This window comes from Bufo gargarizans, chromosome 10 (genome assembly GCF_014858855.1).
Source record: "Bufo gargarizans isolate SCDJY-AF-19 chromosome 10, ASM1485885v1, whole genome shotgun sequence".
In the NCBI taxonomy this organism is placed as follows: domain Eukaryota; kingdom Metazoa; phylum Chordata; class Amphibia; order Anura; family Bufonidae; genus Bufo; species Bufo gargarizans.
The window spans coordinates 117,448,872-117,470,406 of record NC_058089.1 but is presented as its reverse complement, the minus strand read 5'-3'; the positions used below and the strand labels follow the sequence as shown (position 1 = coordinate 117,470,406).

Here is a 21,535-nt window from a genome sequence, read left to right as displayed (position 1 = left end):
ACATCCCGCGGTGGTTCCTGCGGCTTTGGTCTAGGGCGTAGTGCCCTGTGTATACGCTCGATCACTATTCCGGCCGCCCTCTCTGCGCCCAGTAGGTTTGAAAATATTACGCGCGCAATTGACGGCAAGGCCTCTACCGCATGCGATTCAGGTAGGCCCCGTATGCGGATATTCCGCCTGCGACTGCGGTTTTCCTGGTCTTCTAGTTTCAGGAATGCTTCATTCAATAAGGCCTTGTGGGCCGCTAACACGTCTGCGGCTTTACTTTCGTACGCCATGATGTCATCTTGAGCAGACTCCAGGGAAACGACTCTCTGGCCTAGATGTTTCAAGTCGTCTTTAATGTCAGATAAGCCTTGCTTGAGAGGTGAGAGAGCTGAATCTAGGACTCTCTTAAGGGTCCGTTCAGAAAGCGGTGGGTCGCGTGGACGTCTGTCTGAAATATCAGAGCCACTTCCCGCGTCCGAGAGGTCTCCTGCATCGGAGTCGTGGGTAATGGATGCCGCCATGTTAGGGCCTCTCTGCACAGCGAGCCTCTGAGTTTTCCTGAGGAACTTTTCCATTTCTGGCTGCTTAGAGTGTAGTGGGGTCGTCTCTGAACTGCCTCTGGACTTGTCCTTGCCAGTCTTCCCCATATTAGTGCAAATTATAGCTTAATTTAGGGCAAATGAGCCGGAATGCTGGAGGAGCTCAAGCTCGTGCGGCCATTCAGCAGCGTGGCTAGGCTCCGCCCCCTATAGTAGTTATATTCTTGTACATATGAGTAGAATTATAGTAATTATATTCTTGTACATAGGGGCAGTATTATAGTAGGTATATTCTTGTACATAGGAGGCAGTATTATAGTAGTTATATTCTTGTACATAGGAGGCAGTATTATAGTAGTTATATTCTTGTTCATAGGAGCAGTATTATAGTAGTTATATTCTTGTACATAGGAGCAGTATTATAGTAGTTATATTCTTGTACATAGGAGCAGTATTATAGTAGTTATATTCTTGTACATAGGAGCAGTATTATAGTAGTTATATTCTTGTACATAGACGCAGTATTATAGTAGTTCTATTCTTGTACATAGGAGCAGTATTATAGTAGTTATATTCTTGTACATAGGAGGCAGTATTATAGTAGTTATAGTCTTGTACATAGGAGGCAGTATTATAGTAGTTATATTCTTGTACATAGGAGCAGTATTATAGTAGTTATATTCTTGTACATAGGAGCAGTATTATAGTAGTTATATTCTTGTACATTGGAGCAGTATTATAGTAGTTATATTCTTGTACATAGGAGCAGTATTATAGTAGTTATATTCTTGTACACAGGAGGCAGTATTATAGTAGTTATATTCTTGTACATTGGAGCAGTATTATAGTAGTTATATACTTGTACATAGGAGCAGTATTATAGTAGTTATATTCTTGTACATTGGAGCAGTATTATAGTAGTTATATTCTTTGACAATTTTCTTTTTATTGAAAATAGCGTCCACAAGGCATACCACAACTGGACAAATGTTACATACAACAAAGTACAGCATGTTCAGTACAAGCAGAATAAGACAGTAACAACGCCGCATGAAGGCGCGTATCCCAAAGTTATCCTGACATTGAATAATTGAAATCAACATATTCATAGGTACGAACTACGCCCATCAAGAATAGGCAAATACAGCTCAGTACGCCTATAGTGTTGCGGAGTGATATTTAGCTCTAAGAACAGTAGAGTGAAGGGAAAGAGGGGGGTGGAAAGTAAAGGGAAGTTAGGGCCAGGGCGTAGGGGAGAGGAAAAAAGGTAAAAGGGAGGGAGGAAAACATAGGGAGGAAAACAAGAACTAAAACCCATCCATGGTACCTAGACATATGCAGTATATCAAGTGTTTCTCGGCCGAGTTATCTATCGCAATACATGTCAAAGTAAGACCGATCGCCACCTAAAGGAAAATGTACAAAAAGAACATAGATAGCATGTTGCCGGCGCCAGAAAGAAACTATGAAAGCGCATCGGAACCTACTATGTGCCCAAGATATGGGCTACTCGACTCCCCTGAATATGAACCAAGGGGTCCACATTTTCATGTATTTATTGTGATTCCTGTCGTCCCAACTCGCTAGCTCCTCCATACGGCATATGTGATCCACTTTATTCAGCCAAGCCTCTACAGTAGGGGGTTCGGTGCATAACCACTGTTGTGGGATGAGTAGCCTGGCTGCCTGAAGCAGATGTGTAATCAGACATTTTCTGGAGGGCGAGAAAGAGGGAGTTGGGAGCCACAGGAGCACTAGCGAAGGAGGTACCTCAACTGTAACTCGTGTTATGCTCCGGATGGTGGCCAGAACCCCCTCCCAGAAAGGGCGAATCTTCGGACAAAACCAGAAAATGTGAGATAATGTACCAGTACCCTCCAGACACCTCCAGCATTTATCATCTTGTCTCATACCTCTAATATATAATTGCTTCGGAGTCTGATACCATTGGGTAAGGACCTTGTATGAATGTTCCTGAATTCTCGAACATCTGGAGAACCCGTGTGAGTGTGCGTGCATACGCATCACATCCGTCTCGCTCAGTTCTAAATTCAATTCAGTGGCCCAGATCCTCGCATATTGCGGCGTTCCAGGAGAGCGGGGACTAACCAAGGCCAGGTAACACAAGGAGATCAGCTTGCGGGGAACAGTCTCGGACACCAGCAGTTTCTCAAACCATGACTGCGATGGTCTATGTCTATTATTCCCTATGATTGGTTTGGAGACAGAGTTGAGCTCAATCTGCTCCAGGAAATTGCATGATTGCGTTAGAGAATGCAGGGGATGTTCCTCAGCCAGAGTCCCTGAGGACAAATTAAGGAATTCCTCTGTCTTAAATTTACGCAATTTAAGCCAAATTGGAGCGACTTGTTTTGCTTTCGGGCGTGTGGCAAAGGGGAGAAGATCTGCTGGCATGGAAGGGGAGGGGTTATTCAGAAGATTGTGCATTTTATTTAGTTGTTGAATCACCGAAGTCGTACCCCCTAGTATATAGTAGTTATATTCTTGTACATAGGAGCAGTATTATAGTAGTTATATTCTTGTACATAGGAGCAGTATTATAGTAGTTATATTCTTGTATATAGGGGCAGTATTATAGTAGTTATATTCTTGTACATAGGAGCAGTATTATAGTAGTTATATTCTTGTACATAGGAGCAGTATTATAGTAGATATATTCTTGTATATAGGAACAGTATTATAGTAGTTATATTCTTGTACATAGGAGCAGTATTATAGTAGATATATTCTTGTATATAGGAGCAGTATTATAGCAGTTATATTCTTGTACATAGGAGCAGTATTATAGTAGTTATATTCTTGTACATAGGAGCAGTATTATAGTAGATATATTCTTGTATATAGGAACAGTATTATAGTAGTTATATTCTTGTACATAGAAGGCAGTATTATAGTAGTTATATTCTTGTACATAGGAGCAGTATTATAGTAGATATATTCTTGTATATAGGAACAGTATTATAGTAGTTATATTCTTGTACATAGGAGCAGTATTATAGTAGATATATTCTTGTATATAGGAGCAGTATTATAGCAGTTATATTCTTGTACATAGAAGCAGTATAATAGTAGTTATATTCTTGTACATAGGAGCAGTATTATAGTAGTTATATTCTTGTACATAGGAGCAGTATTATAGTAGATATATTCTTGTATATAGGAACAGTATTATAGTAGTTATATTCTTGTACATAGGAGGCAGTATAATAGTAGTTATATTCTTGTACATAGGAGCAGTATTATAGTAGTTATATTCTTGTACATAGGAGCAGTATTATAGTAGATATATTCTTGTATATAGGAACAGTATTATAGTAGTTATATTCTTGTACATAGGAGGCAGTATTATAGTAGTTATATTCTTGTACATAGGAGCAGTATTATAGTAGTTATATTCTTGTACATAGGAGCAGTATTATAGTAGTTATATTCTTGTATATAGGAACAGTATTATAGTAGTTATATTCTTGTACATAGGAGCAGTATTATAGTAGTTATATTCTTGTACATAGGAAGCAGTATTATAGTAGTTATATTCTTGTACATAGGAGCAGTATTATAGTAGTTATATTCTTGTACATAGGAGCAGTATTATAGTAGTTATATTCTTGTATATAGGAACAGTATTATAGTAGTTATATTCTTGTACATAGGGGCCAAACGGAGACAATTTAGTGGTGCTCTTACAGAGCAACTGCTGCAAGAAAGTTAATATTGATTGCATATAGATTCTATAAAGGTGTAAAGTTCCCATTCATCCATCTGTGGAGTCATAAAACGAGTCCCTCTCGCTGTTAATAAAGTGCAATAAATTCCTTTTAAAGTACATTGTTATATAATATTCATTCGTTTAAAATGGCTCTGCGAGTGGCGATGCTCTGCAGACTACGGATTCCTTATCTAAAGTGAGGCATTTAGTAGCAATAACAGGAATATGTCATGTTCAGCTGGTTTATACGTAACCCAGTAATTTCACTTGTCAAAGTCTACATGCTAAGTGCACGATGGAACGCGTCCTCCGTATCATGTTTGCATAAATTAATGGCAACACAGAGCAATAAACCTAAAGATTAGCCAGTGGATGGTAAAAAGCTGTCGATCCAAGAATCATTATGGGAATATTAGCAAGCTCTATGGTCTTTCTACAGCCGAGTGCCCACCTGTAATGTCCCATAGTAGAACTCTATGTTCTAATGCAAATGCCACCTTCCTCCTTTGTAGGTATACACCCTTAGGTGGCCAGTGAGGCATAGTTTATTAGCAAAATGGCCAAAATCACGCAAAAAAAATAAAAATTTGAGTCTGTCTCCTCTAAAATCAGTTGCAGTGTAAGCATACCACCAATACCAGCAGGTAGTGTCCTAAACGTAGATTCATCCCTTTAATCCTGAGAAAATGCTTCTTTTTATTTTTATGCAAATAAGGTTTTCGGTGCACCGTAGGCAGGGCTCCTCTGTTCGGTGCACCGTAGGCAGGGCTCCTCTGTTCGGTGCACCGTAGGCAGGGCTCCTCTGTTCGGTGCACCGTAGGCAGGGCTCCTCTGTTCGGTGCACCGTAGGCAGGGCTCCTCTGTTCGGCGCACCGTAGGCAGGGCTCCTCTGTTCGGCGCACCGTAGGCAGGGCTCCTCTGTTCGGCGCACCGTAGGCAGGGCTCCTCTGTGCGGCGCACCGTAGGCAGGGCTCCTCTGTTCGGTGCACCGTAGGCAGGGCTCCTCTGTTCGGTGCACCGTAGGCAGGGCTCCTCTGTGCGGTGCACCGTAGGCAGGGCTCCTCTGTTCGGTGCACCGTAGGCAGGGCTCCTCTGTTCGGTGCACCGTAGGCAGGGCTCCTCTGTTCGGTGCACCGTAGGCAGGGCTCCTCTGTTCGGTGCACCGTAGGCAGGGCTCCTCTGTTCGGTGCACCTGCGTCATTTTTACCGGCGCTGCAGCTTTACTGGCACAGAGATGGTGAACCAAATGGAACAGTCTATGGTTAAGTTTAACGGCACCAACCCTACATGGCGGCATGCTTACTTGGAAACTGATTTTGGAGGGGATAGACTCCATTTAAGGAACATATGTGACAAGTGTGGTCAGATCCACATAAACTAGGAAGGAAAGCCCTGCGGATTACATCATAAGCAGCCACGTTAGGCCGGGATTCACGCAACGTCTTTCATACGCCAGTCTTCGTAAAGGGTTCGCTGGAATAACATGTGGCAAATGTTTAATGGGGGCAAAGGCCTCATAATAAATTTGGTGCACCTTCCGTCCTTCCGTGCACAAGAATGTGAAATCGACACCAGCTATGAATTGGTGGAAATCTCAGTTTTATCATTTATGACAATTTTTGAAATACGTGATCGTATATCTGTTGGGCTGCAGGAGGCCACACCCCTCCCGCTAAGACCTGCCCACTTTTTTGACACTTTCTAAAAGAAGAGTTAAAAAGGCAGATATGACATAAAAAGGATTTAATAAATCTTCTCCAAACCGTGTTGGATTATTATTATTTTTTTTGCAATGGCTGAAACGTTGCCCGCTGGCATTACCTCACCATGTGGTTGACCAATTATTGCAATGTGGCCCCAACCTAAAACCACTGCTTTTACTTAATGGGTGTTCCCCAAACACGCCCAAGGGGATAGTGGCCCCAGGAAGTGCAGTGGCCCTCTTACACTGGATCTCCATGTAATCTGCTCTTTATGACACTTTGGGCATGTTGGTTGCCGTTCCGGTTGGCAGGACGGTATTAACACCGCTGGTGTCCGCTCAGCCTTTGCACCGTCCATTACCTTTAACTCTGCATTTCTTCATCAATTACTAACTTTTACATTGTCTCTCAAAACAAATGATTGTCACCCAGGAGGAATGAAGCGGATCACGGATGTGTATGTGACAGCACGTATCATAGGTCAAGGCTAGAGAGGAGCGAATTTCATATTTAGAAATTCTTTCACACTTCGTTTGGTGGTAAAAGGTGAAGTGCGTTATGGATTCAGTTACCACGGACCGTAACGCTATTCTATGACGGAATGCCTTTAGAGGCATTGCGTTATTCATCTCGTCATAATAGAAGTCTATGGGCTGCAAAACGGATCCGTCCTGTTTCCGTTATGCAGGGGAGTCCTCCCCTGCATAACGGAAACGGACAGATCCGTTTTGCAGCCCATAGACTTCTATTATGACGGAATGAATAACTGATTCCATTATGCATTCCGTCATAGACTTGCGTTATGGTCCGTGGTAACGGAATCCATAACGCAATTCACCTTTTACCACTAAAAGAAATTTGCTCATCTCTAGTCAAGGCGCCTGTTCGGCTAGAAACGCGGGCGGGTGTTTACACGGGGATGAATACTTTTGCAGGCTTTCTTTGACCCTCTTGGCACGACCCTTTTTAGTTGTCATTACGCTTTTGATGAAATTCATGTCGGCTTTAATTTTTCTCTTCTGCCGGCACCGTCCTTGTGTCTTATTTTGCAGAATTGAGGCTGAGCTGCACTTCCGGAAATCACCCACGGACAAGAGTGGCGCTGTTTCTGTCTGAAAGCAGCTGTGTTTTCCTAATGCCATGCAACTTAAGATGGCGCTCATGCAGCTGACAGCTATTCTTCCTTACTCCCCCCCATACACATGCATGCTCAGTTCGGTCACGGATGCATGTGTTCTGGATGGGAAGAAGGAAGAAAGTTGCTGCCAGACACCTGTACGATGGCTGATCTCCCCCTGAGAAATGAAATCCAAATTGCCCAATCCTTTTTTTTATTCCCCTGCGGTTGAGGAAAGCCAGGATACCCCCATACACATTACACGGTCATCTGGACCCGCCGTGTCCTCTGCACTTTGATTGACAGGACCAGGCAGTGAAAACGTGATCACGACTGGCCCTGACAATCAAGGTGTAATGGACATGACAAGCCTGAGATTGTATTTGGTCTCCCCAAACCCACTGCCGTACCCTTGGCATCTGTTTGCTGGTGTTGACTCCGGCCATTATGGTGGAAAACTCTGCACATTTCTCAGGTGGTCAGGTCCCCAATGTGGCACCCGGTGCCGTCTACGCGTCAATCAATGTCACTTATGCAAAAAATATATATGGCTAGGTGAGTAGTTTTGCGGAACTACCTCCTCGCCTTCCAGTTCCTCCCGTCCACTGCTTTGTGGTGTAGCCTCCATTTCCACCCCAAATCCAGATTTCTGTATATCTTTCTGGCTGATCTACGCCCATAATGAGTTTCAAAATTCCCCTGTGTGTAGGCTCTGCAGAACAACAAGACTCTGTATGCGGCTGCCCAGCCGGGCGACCACTGCGTACGGGATACTGTCTGACTGCCCAGTGCAGCAAAACAATACACATTGCAAACAGACGTAATGGGATGATAAGCCGAGCGTTGTGCAAGCGTTCAGCTCTGCCATAATTAGGCTATGTTTAATAATTACTGACAGTGACCTCTGCTCTCCTGTTCCTCAGTTTCCCGTCCGGATCGGAAAGATTATTTGTGAACTTTACCTGCGCCTTATAACACCGCTGAAGACGCTCAGCATCCAGTCCAGCGCCTCGGCTCCCAAGAGCTTGACACACAAGGTAAGTCCTCTCCACCTCGGTGGGCTTTAGTCCGTTGCATCGGGGGTTATGCCTCTTAGCCATGCAACGGGCGACATATAGGTGTTTGTAACTGCCAGGACTTCCATTATTGGGTCATTTCACCCATCCTCCATCATCTTAAGAGTCCGCTGAAGATGCGGGCGCCCGACTATGCCTCCTCCGCAGCTGCCCCCCATCTTTTGCATTCAATTTCAACCTGACACCTTGGGATCGGACGGGATTTGTCCGTGATGTGTGGACCTGTTTAGTCATTTGCCCTTGGATTGTAGGAATCCTCTCTGTTGTACGGTCATGATTGCAACTGCCGTTTTTTTTGTGTAAATTTTTGGTTTTTACAGTCAGTCGATCACAGGGCTAAAAGCATGATTAGTCGGGGGTCTACTTTATGGATTCTAGCCGGGGTGTACATTGCTACAAACTACTTTGCTTCCCAGTTCCTTTTCTATCTACATTACCCTGTGTGTAATTAGGTGTGGTGAACTGAAGGACCCCTGTAAAGATGCCCAGAGAAAGGGGCCCCCATTAGAGCAGAGTCACCTCGCAGTGCCTCCTTTTGTGGTGTCTTTGGTGCCACCATGTTTTACATGACCAGCTATTCATCTGTAATATACTACAGTATCGTAGTATCGTAGTTTCCCCAGCCCGGACCCCTGATGTTCTGCAGCATCTGAGGTGTGTATTAGGCTTTGTTCACATCTGCACTAGTAACATTCACTGTTCTGCTCGGTCACAGCAGCACAATAACCACAACCATGGGAGTGCCAGGAGGACAACACCTGATGGATCCCACAGACTACAGTGCGTCCGGAAAGTCTTCAGACCCATTGACTTTTATGTACCGGCCTGTGCTAATAGAAAAATATCCAGTTTTCCCATCATTCTGTATTCATTACCCCATAATGAGAAAGTGAGAACTAAATGATAGAAATCCTTGCTGATCAATTAAAAAGGAAAAACTAAACTCTTGCATTGACCTAAATCTGCAGACCCTTCACTCAGGACATAAATCTGCAGACCCTTCACTCAGCACATAAGTCTTCAACCCCATTCCTCGGGATGTAAGTCTTCGGCCCCTTTACTCAGGACATTAAGTATTCAGCCCCTTTGGCAGTGATTCCAGTCTTCTTGGAGATGCTGCCACAAGGTTTGGGGATTTTCGGCCATTCTTCTCTGCAGATCCTCTCAAGCTCTGTCAGGTTGGATGGGGGCCGTCAGTGGACAGACATCTTCAGGTCTCTCCAGAGAAGATCCATTTGGTCCAGGGCTCTGGCTCGGCCACTCAAGGACGTTCACAGAGTTGTACCTGAGCTGCTCCTGTGTTGTTTTGGCTGTGGCCTAGGGTCATTGTCTGGTTGGAAGGTGAACCTTCGGCCCAGAGCTCTGGATCAGGTTAAGAATATCTCTGTATTTTACGCCACTCCGCTTCCCTTCCACCCTGACCTGTCCCCCCAGCATGATGCTGCCACCACCAGCCTTCACTGTAGGGGATGGTATTGTGCAGGTGATGAGCAGGGCCTGATTTCCTCCAGACTAGTGTTGAGAGAACTTGTGTTTTTAAGTTCAGCGTCTAAAATTCGGGTTATTGAAGAATTGCGTTATGGATTCTAAATTCCATTATGGTCCATGGTAGTGGAATTCATAACGCGATTCTTCGATAACCCGAACTTTAGACGCCGAACTTAAAACACAAGTTCGCTCAACACTTCTCCAGACATGATGCTTAGATTTGAGGCCAAAACGTTCACACTTTGTTCCATCAGACCAGAGAATCTTGTTTCTCACAGTCTGAGAGCACTTCCAAATGCATTGTGTAATGAGATCCGGTGGGTTTCCATCATGGAGCCTGGCAGGCTGCAAAATTTTGTCCAGCATTTATGACCTGATCTGCGATGGAGACCCCTAACACACATGTGATCAAAGCCTTATGTGTTCTGTAGCTTCAGACTATCATGTTCTGAGGTGTGTATTGTCAGAATAAGCAGCAGCTGGGTGTGTATTATGAGGTTCTGCAGCAGCTGAGGTGTGTATTATGAGGTTCTGCAGCAGCTGAGGTGTGTATTATGAGGATCTACAGCAGCTGAGGTGTGTATTATGAGGTTCTGCAGCAGCTGAGGTGTGTATTATGAGGTTCTGCAGCAGCTGAGGTGTGTATTATGAGGTTCTGCAGCAGCTGAGGTGTGTATTATGAGGTTCTGCAGCAGCTGAGGTGTGTATTATGAGGTTCTGCAGCAGCTGAGGTGTGTATTATGAGTATCTACAGCAGCTGAGGTGTGTATTCTGAGGATCTGCAGCAGCTGAGGTGTGTATTATGAGGTTCTGCAGCAGCTGAGGTGTGTATTATGAGGTTCTGCAGCAGCTGAGGTGTGTATTATGAGGATCTGCAGCAGCTGAGGTGTGTGTTATGAGGTTCTGCAGCAGCTGAGGTGTGTGTTATGAGGTTCTGCAGCAGCTGAGGTGTGTATTATGAGGTTTTGCAGCAGCTGAGGTGTGTATTATGAGGTTCTGCAGCAGCTGAGGTGTGTATTATGAGGTTCTGCAGCAGCTGAGGTGTGTATTATGAGGTTCTGCAGCAGCTGAGGTGTGTATTATGAGGTTCTGCAGCAGCTGAGGTGTGTATTATGGGGAGGGGCCATACCGAATAGCAGAAGAGGACAGGGCATGGGGGGGAATTCAAATTCTTGCTACGGGGGCCATTGATTTCTATGCCCCTGGAGACCCCATACACATTAAATGGTCGGAAATCCAATCAGTACGGCTGGCTTTTCTGTGGCACCAGGTCTGCTATCGGAATAGGATGGATCGCTTCTCGGCCTTATGCCTAAGATCAAGTGTAGTATCAGTTCTGATCCGTCCTGGTGGTGTAGTCTGGGGCACTGGGATGTTGAGTTGAGCAGAGAACCACACGGAAGTTAACCCTAGGGTGTACGGCCATTAGTGCCATATGGCAGGTGACCAAGGGCCTCCAGATCAAAGTCATGGGCTGAGATATTTGAAAGCCTGAGGTGCAGAAGTGCCCCAGTACCGTAATGGCACACATTCACTTTATTTAGTTTTTGTGTTCACTGTGGGGCTCATTTACAATCAGAAATATACTCATATTAGGTGTATTTCTAGTGCAGATTGCGGCGCAAAAGTTATTTGCGCCGCAATCTGCAACTTTTCCCCACTCGGGCCAGGTCTACAAAAGTGAGTGTCACGGCTTGTGTTAGTCGTAGAAAATGGTTTAAATGTAAGACAACTAGTAAGGCGGGTTACATTAGGATCGGCGCTGGATACGCTGAAGTTATGTAGAGAACTTCAGCGGATCCACCGCCAGAGCAGGGGCTTCTTATAAGACCGCTGTCTAAAGTGCCGGTCTTAACAAATGACCCCCTCTCTGTTCACTTTCCACATTGTCACTAGGACCATTCAAGGTTGTGGTGCCCTTACTGGCTACCCGCTGAGGTCTGGGGGGGGGGGGGGCGGGCTGGCTGGCTGGCTATCAGGTTCCTCGCCTCCGGGGAGAAGCCAGACCTAGACTGTGGCTCTTGGCCAATACCTGGGGTGGAAGGCAGAGCAAAGACTGGCGTTTCTTCCGCTGAGGGATGGCCGCTAGTTCTGGACCCTTGCAGGAGCCTTCTGGCCCAAAGGGGCTGGGATTGGTTTATGGGGGGCTGTTCTCTTATGGAGAGGGCCCACAGTAGACTGCAACCTAGTGCACGTTTTTGTCTGGCACGCTTTTGTTGCACAGGGGTAGGAAGCACGTACTTCGAGCTTTAAAAAATTTAATCGGAGTAGAATCATTTTGCCGAGCATCTTCACCTACATGGCCGCCAGCCACCTTATGTTTATAATGAGCCTAAATCTAATTTATCTTACACCTGGTAATCTGATAGATGTGTGGCCTGCCCAGTCACTGCCCGCCCATTGTGGCCTGCCCAGTCACTGCCCGCCCATTGTGGCCTGCCCAGTCACTGCCCGCCCATTGTGGCCTGCCCAGTCACTGCCCGCCCATTGTGGCCTGCCCAGTCACTGCCCGCCCATTGTGGCCTGCCCAGTCACTGCCCGCCCATTGTGGCCCCCCCAGTCACTGCCCGCCCATTGTGGCCTGCCCAGTCACTGCCCGCCCAGTCACTGCCCGCCCATTGTGGCCTGCCCAGTCACTGCCCGCCCATTGTGGCCTGCCCAGTCACTGCCCGCCCATTGTGGCCTGCCCAGTCACTGCCCGCCCATTGTGGCCTGCCCAGTCACTGCCCGCCCATTGTGGCCTGCCCAGTCACTGCCCGCCCATTGTGGCCTGCCCAGTCACTGCCCGCCCATTGTGGCCTGCCCAGTCACTGCCCGCCCATTGTGGCCTGCCCAGTCACTGCCCGCCCATTGTGGCCTGCCCAGTCTCCACAGCTACCTGTGTAGTTAAATGGTCCACAAAGAATCTAGAGAAACACACGATAATGACACTTGTCACATGCATTGCCGCATCTGGTGAACGGTAAACCCTCTGTGCAGGTTACTCTGCTTTTGCATCAATGTACAGTTTACGGTACAGTCACATGTGGCGGATTTTTGGCAGTGTATACAGTAGCCCCAAAGTGCATGAGATAAAAAAAAAATCTCATCCAAATGCTGCAAAAAAAGTTCGGCAACCTAATCTGACCTGCAGTTTCTTTTGCTAGTGCATATACATCCCGTCCGGACATTACCCTATGGGCTCATCCACACGTAGAGGAATTGCTGAGGATTTCAGTACCAGCAAAGTGAATAAGACGCTGAGTACATTTTCCATGTAGAAACTGAGCTGTGGTGCAGATTTTCCAATCCACAGCATATGCCGGCTCACTGGGTAGAGGAGGACGAGGTTACAGGGGTTTTCCGAGTGTTTTATACTGAAGACCTGTCCTGAGGATAGGTCGTCAGTATCTGATCAATGGGGGTCCAACTCCCACCACCCCACTGATCAGCTCTTTGAGGGATAGTGATGACCTATCCTGCAGTATAGAACACTCGGAAACCCCCTTTAAGGTTAGGCGGATGTTTCGCACACATCATCCACTAGAAGGTTGATTGCTTTCTAACTTTTATGATTTTCTGGTGTCACAATAACAGGAAATAAACCATATCGTGCCCCTGATTGGCCAATTTATTAGCGATATCAGCAGAACGCCAACCTGATTACAGCATTTACAAGCAGGTACCATGTATTTTTATTGTGGCACATGATCACATGATCTCATTATTACTTATGACTCAGGATCCGGCAATCGGCCTCGGCGGGCACCATGGGCGAGGACAGCCTAAGGAAGCGAAAAGTGGGGAAAAATGAAGATAGCCAGTCCATCCAGAGCAAGGAGTCCACAGCCATGCAGCTCAAGAAGCAGGTAAGTGCCCTGCAGCGGCTTCAATATTTAGGACTCTCACATGAGATGCCTGTCGGCCGAAGACGGCCGTCTCGCTTAATCCCTCAAACGCTTGCACACTCAGCTCAGCCAAGCATGCATGTGTTCTGAACGGGGAAGACAGGGAGAAGAGCAAAATGAACGGCCCGATCCGTATCTCCCTCGACATCCATTAGTGGTCAACCCTTCCTGCCAAAATTGTTGGGTCCAGCCTATATAAGTCTCGTGTAACCCAAATGATGAGAAGCGGAGGCAAAGGAAGCCAGAAGAAGGGGAGCGGCTCAGAAGACACCTGCAGCCCTTCCCTCTTCCTAGCAAGGGGCACCCAGACACGGGCACAGAGGTTCACTTTTTGTGCACATTGATGCTAATCACATTTTATGTGTTCATCTTGCCATCTAAAGTCCTTCCTACAATTCAGCCCATACTAAGGGCACTGTTCATCCGGGGCCACCTGGTTCATAAAATACAATGCATCATTTACACATTAAAGGTCTGTGGTTGCCCCCCTCCTCTAATGTGTGCCGGCAGCAAAACTATCCTCCAACATCTGTCAATAGTTTAAGAACCATTACCGGCATGTTAGTTTTTTAACATGCGCCCTGTGGAGATAAGCGGCGCCATTGGTCTATATGGCAGCCAATCCATGCATGCATGTTTACACTTTCAATGGTTTTTCCTGCCCAGTCCTTTACCACCTCTAGAAAGATGCCTGATTTGTCCGTCTGTCACTTATACCCCCTGCTTCAATAAAATCAGCAGTTAATAGCGTCTCTACGGATCCTTAGAGGGGTCACAATATTATTGCTCTGTCCTCAGAATAGTCCATCAATATCAGATCGGTGGGGGTCTCACTCTCAGCACCCTTGACACTTGTATGGGTGCTGCGCCCCCTGTATTGTTTATAGGGCTCTTTCACATGAGCGGATCCTGTGCGAGTAATCTGCTGCGTGAAAGAGAACCAAGCCCCGCACCGGACAGCAGAGACACGGAGCAGTAACATGACTGATAATGCTCCGTGCCTCTCTGTGTGATCATTTTACTACAGAATCACAGTGACATAAAGTTGTCACCGAGAGGCACGGAGCAGTCATCAATCATGTTAGTGCTCTGTGTCTCTGCTGTCCGGTGACGGGGCTTGGCTCTCTTTCACGCAGCAGATTACCCGCACGGCATCCGCTCGTGTGAAAGAGCCCTAAACAATACAGGGGGCGCAGCACCCATACAAGGGTCAAGGGTGCTGAGAGTGAGACCCCCACCGATCTGATATTGATGGACTATTATTATTATATTATTCACAGCTGCAGATGACACACACAGTATCCGCCCTTACATGGGTCTGTCTGTCCGTACGCAGACTACTTATTAGCAGCCATGCAGAATATCGCAGCTTCATCCCATGCAAGTGAATGAACAGGATGAAGCTGTAATACTCTGCAGAAGTTTGTATCGGTAAATGGGCCCATCTTACAGTCCATTTCCTGAGAATAGGCCATCCGTTTTCGGATCTAAAAAACAACAACTTTAAATCTTTGCTTAGATCTAAAGATCGCCACTTGTGACTATTCACACACGTGCACCCACTACTCTGCTGGGATTTTTGGGGTCCTAGAGGTCAAACCACCGCAACTTAGGCTACTTTCACACTTGTGTTTTTACCTGATTCAGCAGGGTCCGTTATGAACGGATCTTGTTGTATTATCTTTAACATAGCAATGACGGATACGGCATTAAAACCATTGGAAGTCAATGGGCGCTGGATCCGTTTTTTTATAGTGTCTGAGAAAAGGGATCCGGCACCATTGACTTGCATTGTGTGTCATGCCAGATCCGTTTTGCTTCGCATCCCACGCCGGATGCGACAGTATGTGAACGCCACCCAACGGAATGCATTTTGAAGCACTCTGTTCAGTTTGTCCCCATTGACAATAAATGGGGACAAAACGGAAGCGTTTTCCTCCGGTATTGAGACCCTGTGACGGATCTCAGTACTGGAAAAGTTAAACGCGAGTGTGAAAGTAGCCTTACTCCTTTTATAGCTCATTGCTCCGACATCCTGGTTGGAGAAAAGTGACTATTTGTTTGCTGCGGGCCACCCGTAATAATGAGACGTGAATGTTGGAGACCTCATAGAGAGGTGAGATCATCTCGCAGCATGGAGGCATCCAGGAATAGACTAATAACTCAATCCGTAGACACCTCGTATTGATCGCCTCATCGTTGCTGGGTGGTTAAATATAGCCGACTCTGATCAACAAAAAGACAAGACGTTTTCATCAGATGACTCAGCCGCCTATTTATTAAGCTGCGTCCCATCCCCCACCCCCAGGGCCTCACTAGTTCAGGCGAGGAGCCAGACCGCTCATGCAGCTCAACCCCCACCAGACCCAAAATAGGAACCAATGCAGATAATACTGCATGGATCGGGGTCGGAGAGTAGGGGCGCCGTTACGCTGCACTGTTTTGGCCTATTACACACACAGAGGTATATTTTTTGGTCTCCTTTACCGTTCCTCTCCATTACCCCCAACGTGCTTGTGTTCAGGTCCTTCTCACATCTCTGAAGTGTCCACTCAACATGTGAGCTTGCATTCTGCTGGAGTCAACAGCGGGCGCCGTGGGTTAATGAATGCAGCCTTCAGTTAATATCTATCCGCCGCAGGTTGTCTCAGCGATCAGTCTCCATTATGTGGAGGAATAAAGAAGCAGATAACATGAAATTCATTGCTGCCGCCGGCAAGTCCTGGTCTCTGCACAGCTGAGATTATATTATCATCCAGTCATTACCCAGGCTGGGAAGACGGCAGTGTTCGGGTCTATTCACACCTGGAAGATTTGTTACAGAACTTCATGTGACTGTGAATAGGATCTATGAGCGGTGACGTGTCTGTGGGACTCATCGCCGCAGAGGCCAGTCATTGGCTGCAGTGGCTCACATGACCCCGACCTTCTAGGCATTTGCAGACCAATGAATGGAGCAGGTGACATTTTTTATTTATTATTAGATACCATACACTCCAGGGGCTAGATAAAAAAACGGACAGAATCCTGGAAAACCCCCTTTAAGCTGCCCATACACGTTAGATCTGAACTGATTATGTAATGTGTATGGAGGAATCCTGACGGCTGATGTCGAGGATGGGGCATGTTGAATTCAGTTGCCCAGTGGGATGAGCTGAGGGCGGAGGAGGCTGGCACCTGCTTTCTCCTCTCACAACAAGTGCATGCTCGGCTCGGCCAAGCATGCATGTGCATGGGAGGATCAGGAGAGTTAGCTGTAGGCTGAAGGAACGTTCTCGTGTGTTGTCCAGCTGTAGACTGCCACACAAGATGGCTGTCATTCGACTGCTCGTCCAGCCGATGCCACTGGAGAAGAGTCCCGGACTCCTCGTCATCTGGTGACTTTGCAGGGTTGGGCGGGTTTGCTATAGTTTGGGAACTTAAACCCCAGCTGCATAGAAGCATGTTTATGGTTTAGTGGCCCCATAACAGGTGACAAGTTCCCTTTAAGGCCATACATATTAAAGAGGTTTTCTGAGATTTTTTATATTTTTTTTACTGATGACTAGTGTTGAGCGAACTTGTGTTTTAAGTTCGCCGTCTAAAGTTCGGGATCAGGTTATCGAAGAATCGCGTTATGGATTCCGCTACCCTGGACCAAGTTATGGTCCGTGGTAGCAGAATCCATAACGCGATTCTTCGATAACCTGATCCCGAACTTTAGACGCCGAACTTAAAACACAAGTTCGCTCAACACTACTGATGACCTAACCTCAGGGTAGGTCATCAGTATCTGGTGGGGGTCCGACATCCAGGACCCCCGCCGATCAGCTGTTCGAGAAGGCAGTGGTGTTCCAGTGAGAGCCACGACTTTCTCTCCGCTTTTCCTAGGCGAGTGACATCACATTCTGCCTCTGTCTGACTGCTCTGCCTGTGCAAGTGCTACAGCATTGAACCGGGAAGCTCTGGATGAGCAGCAACGCGTGCGTCGATATAATACAATATACGTGCATTAGTATAGCAGTATAAACCTCCTCTGTGATTGAGAATTTCTAGGAAATTGGCGATGGCTGTGACCGAGACACTCTGGAGCTTTATAGTACAAGGCTGTGGATTCGCGGCTGACGTACACGTGTATCCATGCCAGGTAAACAGACCTCAGCGGGATAAAAGGTTCATGTTTTATGGGGTAATTGCTCATTATCGCCATAAAAGGATCCGGTGAGCGGTCATCTTCTGGTAATTAGCAAGTAAAATGATCTTATTTAATGTGAAGGTCAAAGTCTGAGGACAAGTGCGAATCCTCATCTGCCAGGAGGAATTTATGGTCCTGGAGATGGTTCACCTGTCTTCCGCCCAGTAACCCTTTCAGGACCGGGCAATTTCCATTTTAGTTTTTTTTACTCCTGGCTTTCGCGGGGGTCATAGATTTTCTTTATGTTTCCCTTCACATAGCCGTTTGAGGGCTTGTTTTTTGTGGGACAAGTACTTTCTAATGGCTGTTTAATATGGCATACACCGTATTGGGAAGCTGGTAAAAAATTCCAAAGGGTCGAATTGGGATTGGGGGGGGGGGGGGACACAATTCCGCCACAGTTTTTTTTTTGGGGGATGTGAAGTGAAGAAAAAAACTGCGAATCTGGCACTTTGATTTTTCTCCCTTTCACCGTATGGGATAAATATTTTAATAGTGACCTCCGCAGTTCTCCACCCCCTTAACTGTGACCTCCCCAGCACCAGGGGCGGATTGGCCATAGACCCTACAGGGAAATTTCCTGGTGGGCCGATACCACTCAAGCCCCTCACAACCGCCAGCTGGGTACATAATGATCTGATTGTCTCCTACGCACCTGGCCAGCAGGTGTCCTCCTGAATTCAACTGCATCAACATCTTCTTGACAGCGATACAGTTTAAGGGCTCATGCACACAGATACACATACGGCAGGTCCGCAATACACCGGCACCGGTTGTGCGGATCGCGGAACCATTCACTTCAATGGGTCCACAATCCGGGCGATGCGGAACAGAGGCACGGAACAGAAGCCCACAGAAGCACTACGGAGTGCTTTTGTGGGTTTTCTGTCCGTGTCTCCACACCGCAAAAAAGTAGCTGCATGCACTACTTTTTTGCGGTGCGGACAGATCACGGACCCATTCAAGTTGAATGGTTCTGGATCTGTCTGCAGCTGCCGCACGGATGTTGCCGTACATTGGGGACCGCAAGATTGCACGGAACGGCCAGCACACGGTCGTGTACATGAGCCCTAATACTGTGGTGCAGGGGGCAGTATTTTATGCTGCACTGTGGTATTTGGTTTCAGCTGGGCGGTATATTGCTCTGCACTATGGTATTGCTGGCCCTGCCTTCTTCTGTTGGCCCTTCCTAATTATGTTGCCTTGCCTTCTGTCAATTTGGACACATCTGCAACATGGGGCCACTTTTATGTTTTTTTTTTTTCCAGGGCCACTTTTAGTTCCCAATCCGCTCCTGACCACCTTAACGGTGACCACCACAGCGCGCAACCCCATTAACCGTGACCTCCACAGAAGCCCACCTCCTTAACAATGACCAGAACCGTACGTCCTAGAGAGCTGAGACCCGAAGTAAAAGCTTCCTAGACACCCGATGTACCTATGTGCCAAATTGGCTATGCATAAAGAATATGATAAAAAAAAAAATAATTATGTATAATTTTTTTTTTTATCTTTCTTTTTTAGGGCTCCAAGGGACCTCCACATGGAATCACCAGATTGCCATTTCTGTTCAGTAATTGGATTTAATGCATTACTAAATAGAAATTTCAGTATATTCCACTGAAGTGCTGCCACCTGCAGGCTTTCACTGTAATATACTCCTGGTAGCCTTGTACGGGCTCAGGCCTATTACCGCTGGGAAACGCCTTTCCTGATTTCAGCAAGGGTTTTTTACCATTTCCTCACAGCATCTGAGGGGTTAAGTCTGCGATCGGCGTTCAAAACAGCAAAAACCTGGAGGCTATGGCCCCCACAGCCGCCATTTTTAAACCTCGCCCTTCTGTTATGCATCACATTATTTGATAAATGTATGATTGCTGCGACCTCCACTGTGAACAGAGGTCCGTGAACCCAACTTGTGAATGGAGCGGTGGTGGTGCGCATGTGTGACCACCGAGCCATTCACTTCCATGGGACTGCCGAGTACAGCGCTCCTCCATCTCTGGCAGTCGCACCCAAACCCATCAGAGCCCGATTGCAAAATGCCGATGGGCTGACACAGGGAACATATATTTCCATCACAGAATAGTAATATCGTCTGCGGACTATCCTAGCCCGGGACATCTGATAATCTGGCAGCTCTCATGTTCTAATGATGCCAAATTAAAGGAATTTTACTGACATTTTTGCTTATTTCACGGCAGCCACATATCTGAGAATCTAACCCTTTTAGTTACGGCATCATGTGACCGCGGCCCTGCACAGCGAGCACTGACCTGCACCTTTGTTTTCCGCAGGTGGGACTGCTCAGTGGGATAAGTCTCATTGTCGGAACAATCATTGGGTCTGGGATCTTCATTTCCCCAAAATCCGTCCTCAGAAACACAGGTGCCGTGGGGCCCTGCCTCATCATTTGGGCAGGTGTGCGGGGTGATTGGGATTATGGGTAAGTATGACCCACACATATATAAAGCTCGGTGACCGCCTTCAGTGCAGTCCTTATAGGGATAGCCTCTCGGCTATGAGTCCAGGACAGCCTCTCGGCCTATGCTGCAGTCCATCCTGCTCTCCTGTACTGGGAGATTGGCCAGTCAGGGCTCTGAGATAGTGGAGTGCCAGTCCCATACATGACATGTCCTTCTTGTGTGTCTGCAGGGGCCCTGTGCTTTGCCGAGCTTGGCACAATGATCACAAAGTCTGGCGGTGAATACCCGTACCTCATGGAGGCCTTTGGACCCATCCCCGCCTTCCTCTTCTCCTGGGCCAGCGTCATCGTCATAAAACCTTCGTCATTTGCAATCATATGTCTCAGCTTTGCAGAGTATGCATCAGCGCCATTTTATCCGGGCTGCGAACCCCCACCGGTGGTCATCAAATGCCTGGCCGCTGCCGCCATCAGTAAGTTTAGGGACCACTCATACCCAATAGGTGCCACCACCATGACCGGGGGGGACAATGTTTGGGGTACATTTAATCTTGGCTTTCTTCTGTCCGGCAGTGACGATCACAGTGGTGAACTGTCTGAGTGTGAAGCTGGCTTCTTATGTGCAGAATTTCTTAACTGTGGCCAAAATGATCATCATCATCATCATCATTGTCAGCGGCATCGTCCTGCTGATACAAGGTACGCGAGGTGCAGAATCAGGGATGGGGGGTGAATTACTTATTTTTCCATTACACATAGGACTGCTCCCCTCCAATATACAGCGCCACCCTTGTCTACAGGACGTGTCTGATATTGCACCTGGCCTCATATGAGTGTGCCGTGTACTGAAATACCATCGTCTCATCTTTAGGAAATACTGAGAACTTTACAAACAGCTTCGAAGGCTCCAAAATCACAGCCGGGGGGATCGGTCTGGCGCTCTACAATGGTCTGTGGGCCTATGATGGATGGTAGGAAGATGTCTTCTATATTATCTGTCCTCTGTGTCTTGGCATACATCGTCCTGCTTCTGATAATCAACAACATGGTGCCTGGTGCGACAATCTCACGGGGTCACTGAAGATCGTGGCTGCATTCTTCCAAAAACAGCGCCACACCTGTCCATGGGTTGTTTCTGGTATTGCTCCACTGACATGGATGGGGCTGAGCTGTATTACCACACAGTTGTTACATGTATATAGATGCCTTCAGCATATCCTGCATACATTTATGCCTTGGTAGTATTGTACATTGCTTTCAGTCTAGTCTTCAAAAGCATAGGAGTGTAGGGCTGAAGGCGAAATTACTGCGCACCTGCAGTCCAAGCAGAGCTCAACGCTCCTCATGGATGGGGCGCCCCTGTGTGTGTGTATATAGTTATTGCACCAGCATCTAGCACTTGGAGCCT

The 21,535-nt window shown here is 46.9% G+C and overlaps 1 protein-coding gene across 1 annotated transcript in view; it reads left to right on the top strand.

Annotated features, from left to right (window-relative positions):
• Positions 1-7,731: 7,731 nt before the first annotated feature.
• SLC7A9 (solute carrier family 7 member 9) overlaps positions 7,732-21,535 on the top strand; it is a 32,470-nt gene continuing 18,666 nt past the window's right edge. The window contains 7 exon segments of the mRNA XM_044270378.1: positions 7,732-8,114; positions 13,363-13,489; positions 20,000-20,122; positions 20,124-20,148; positions 20,358-20,600; positions 20,701-20,826; positions 20,999-21,098. Of these exon segments, the coding sequence (XP_044126313.1) occupies positions 13,391-13,489; positions 20,000-20,122; positions 20,124-20,148; positions 20,358-20,600; positions 20,701-20,826; positions 20,999-21,098 (716 nt within the window). The 5' untranslated portion in view covers positions 7,732-8,114; positions 13,363-13,390.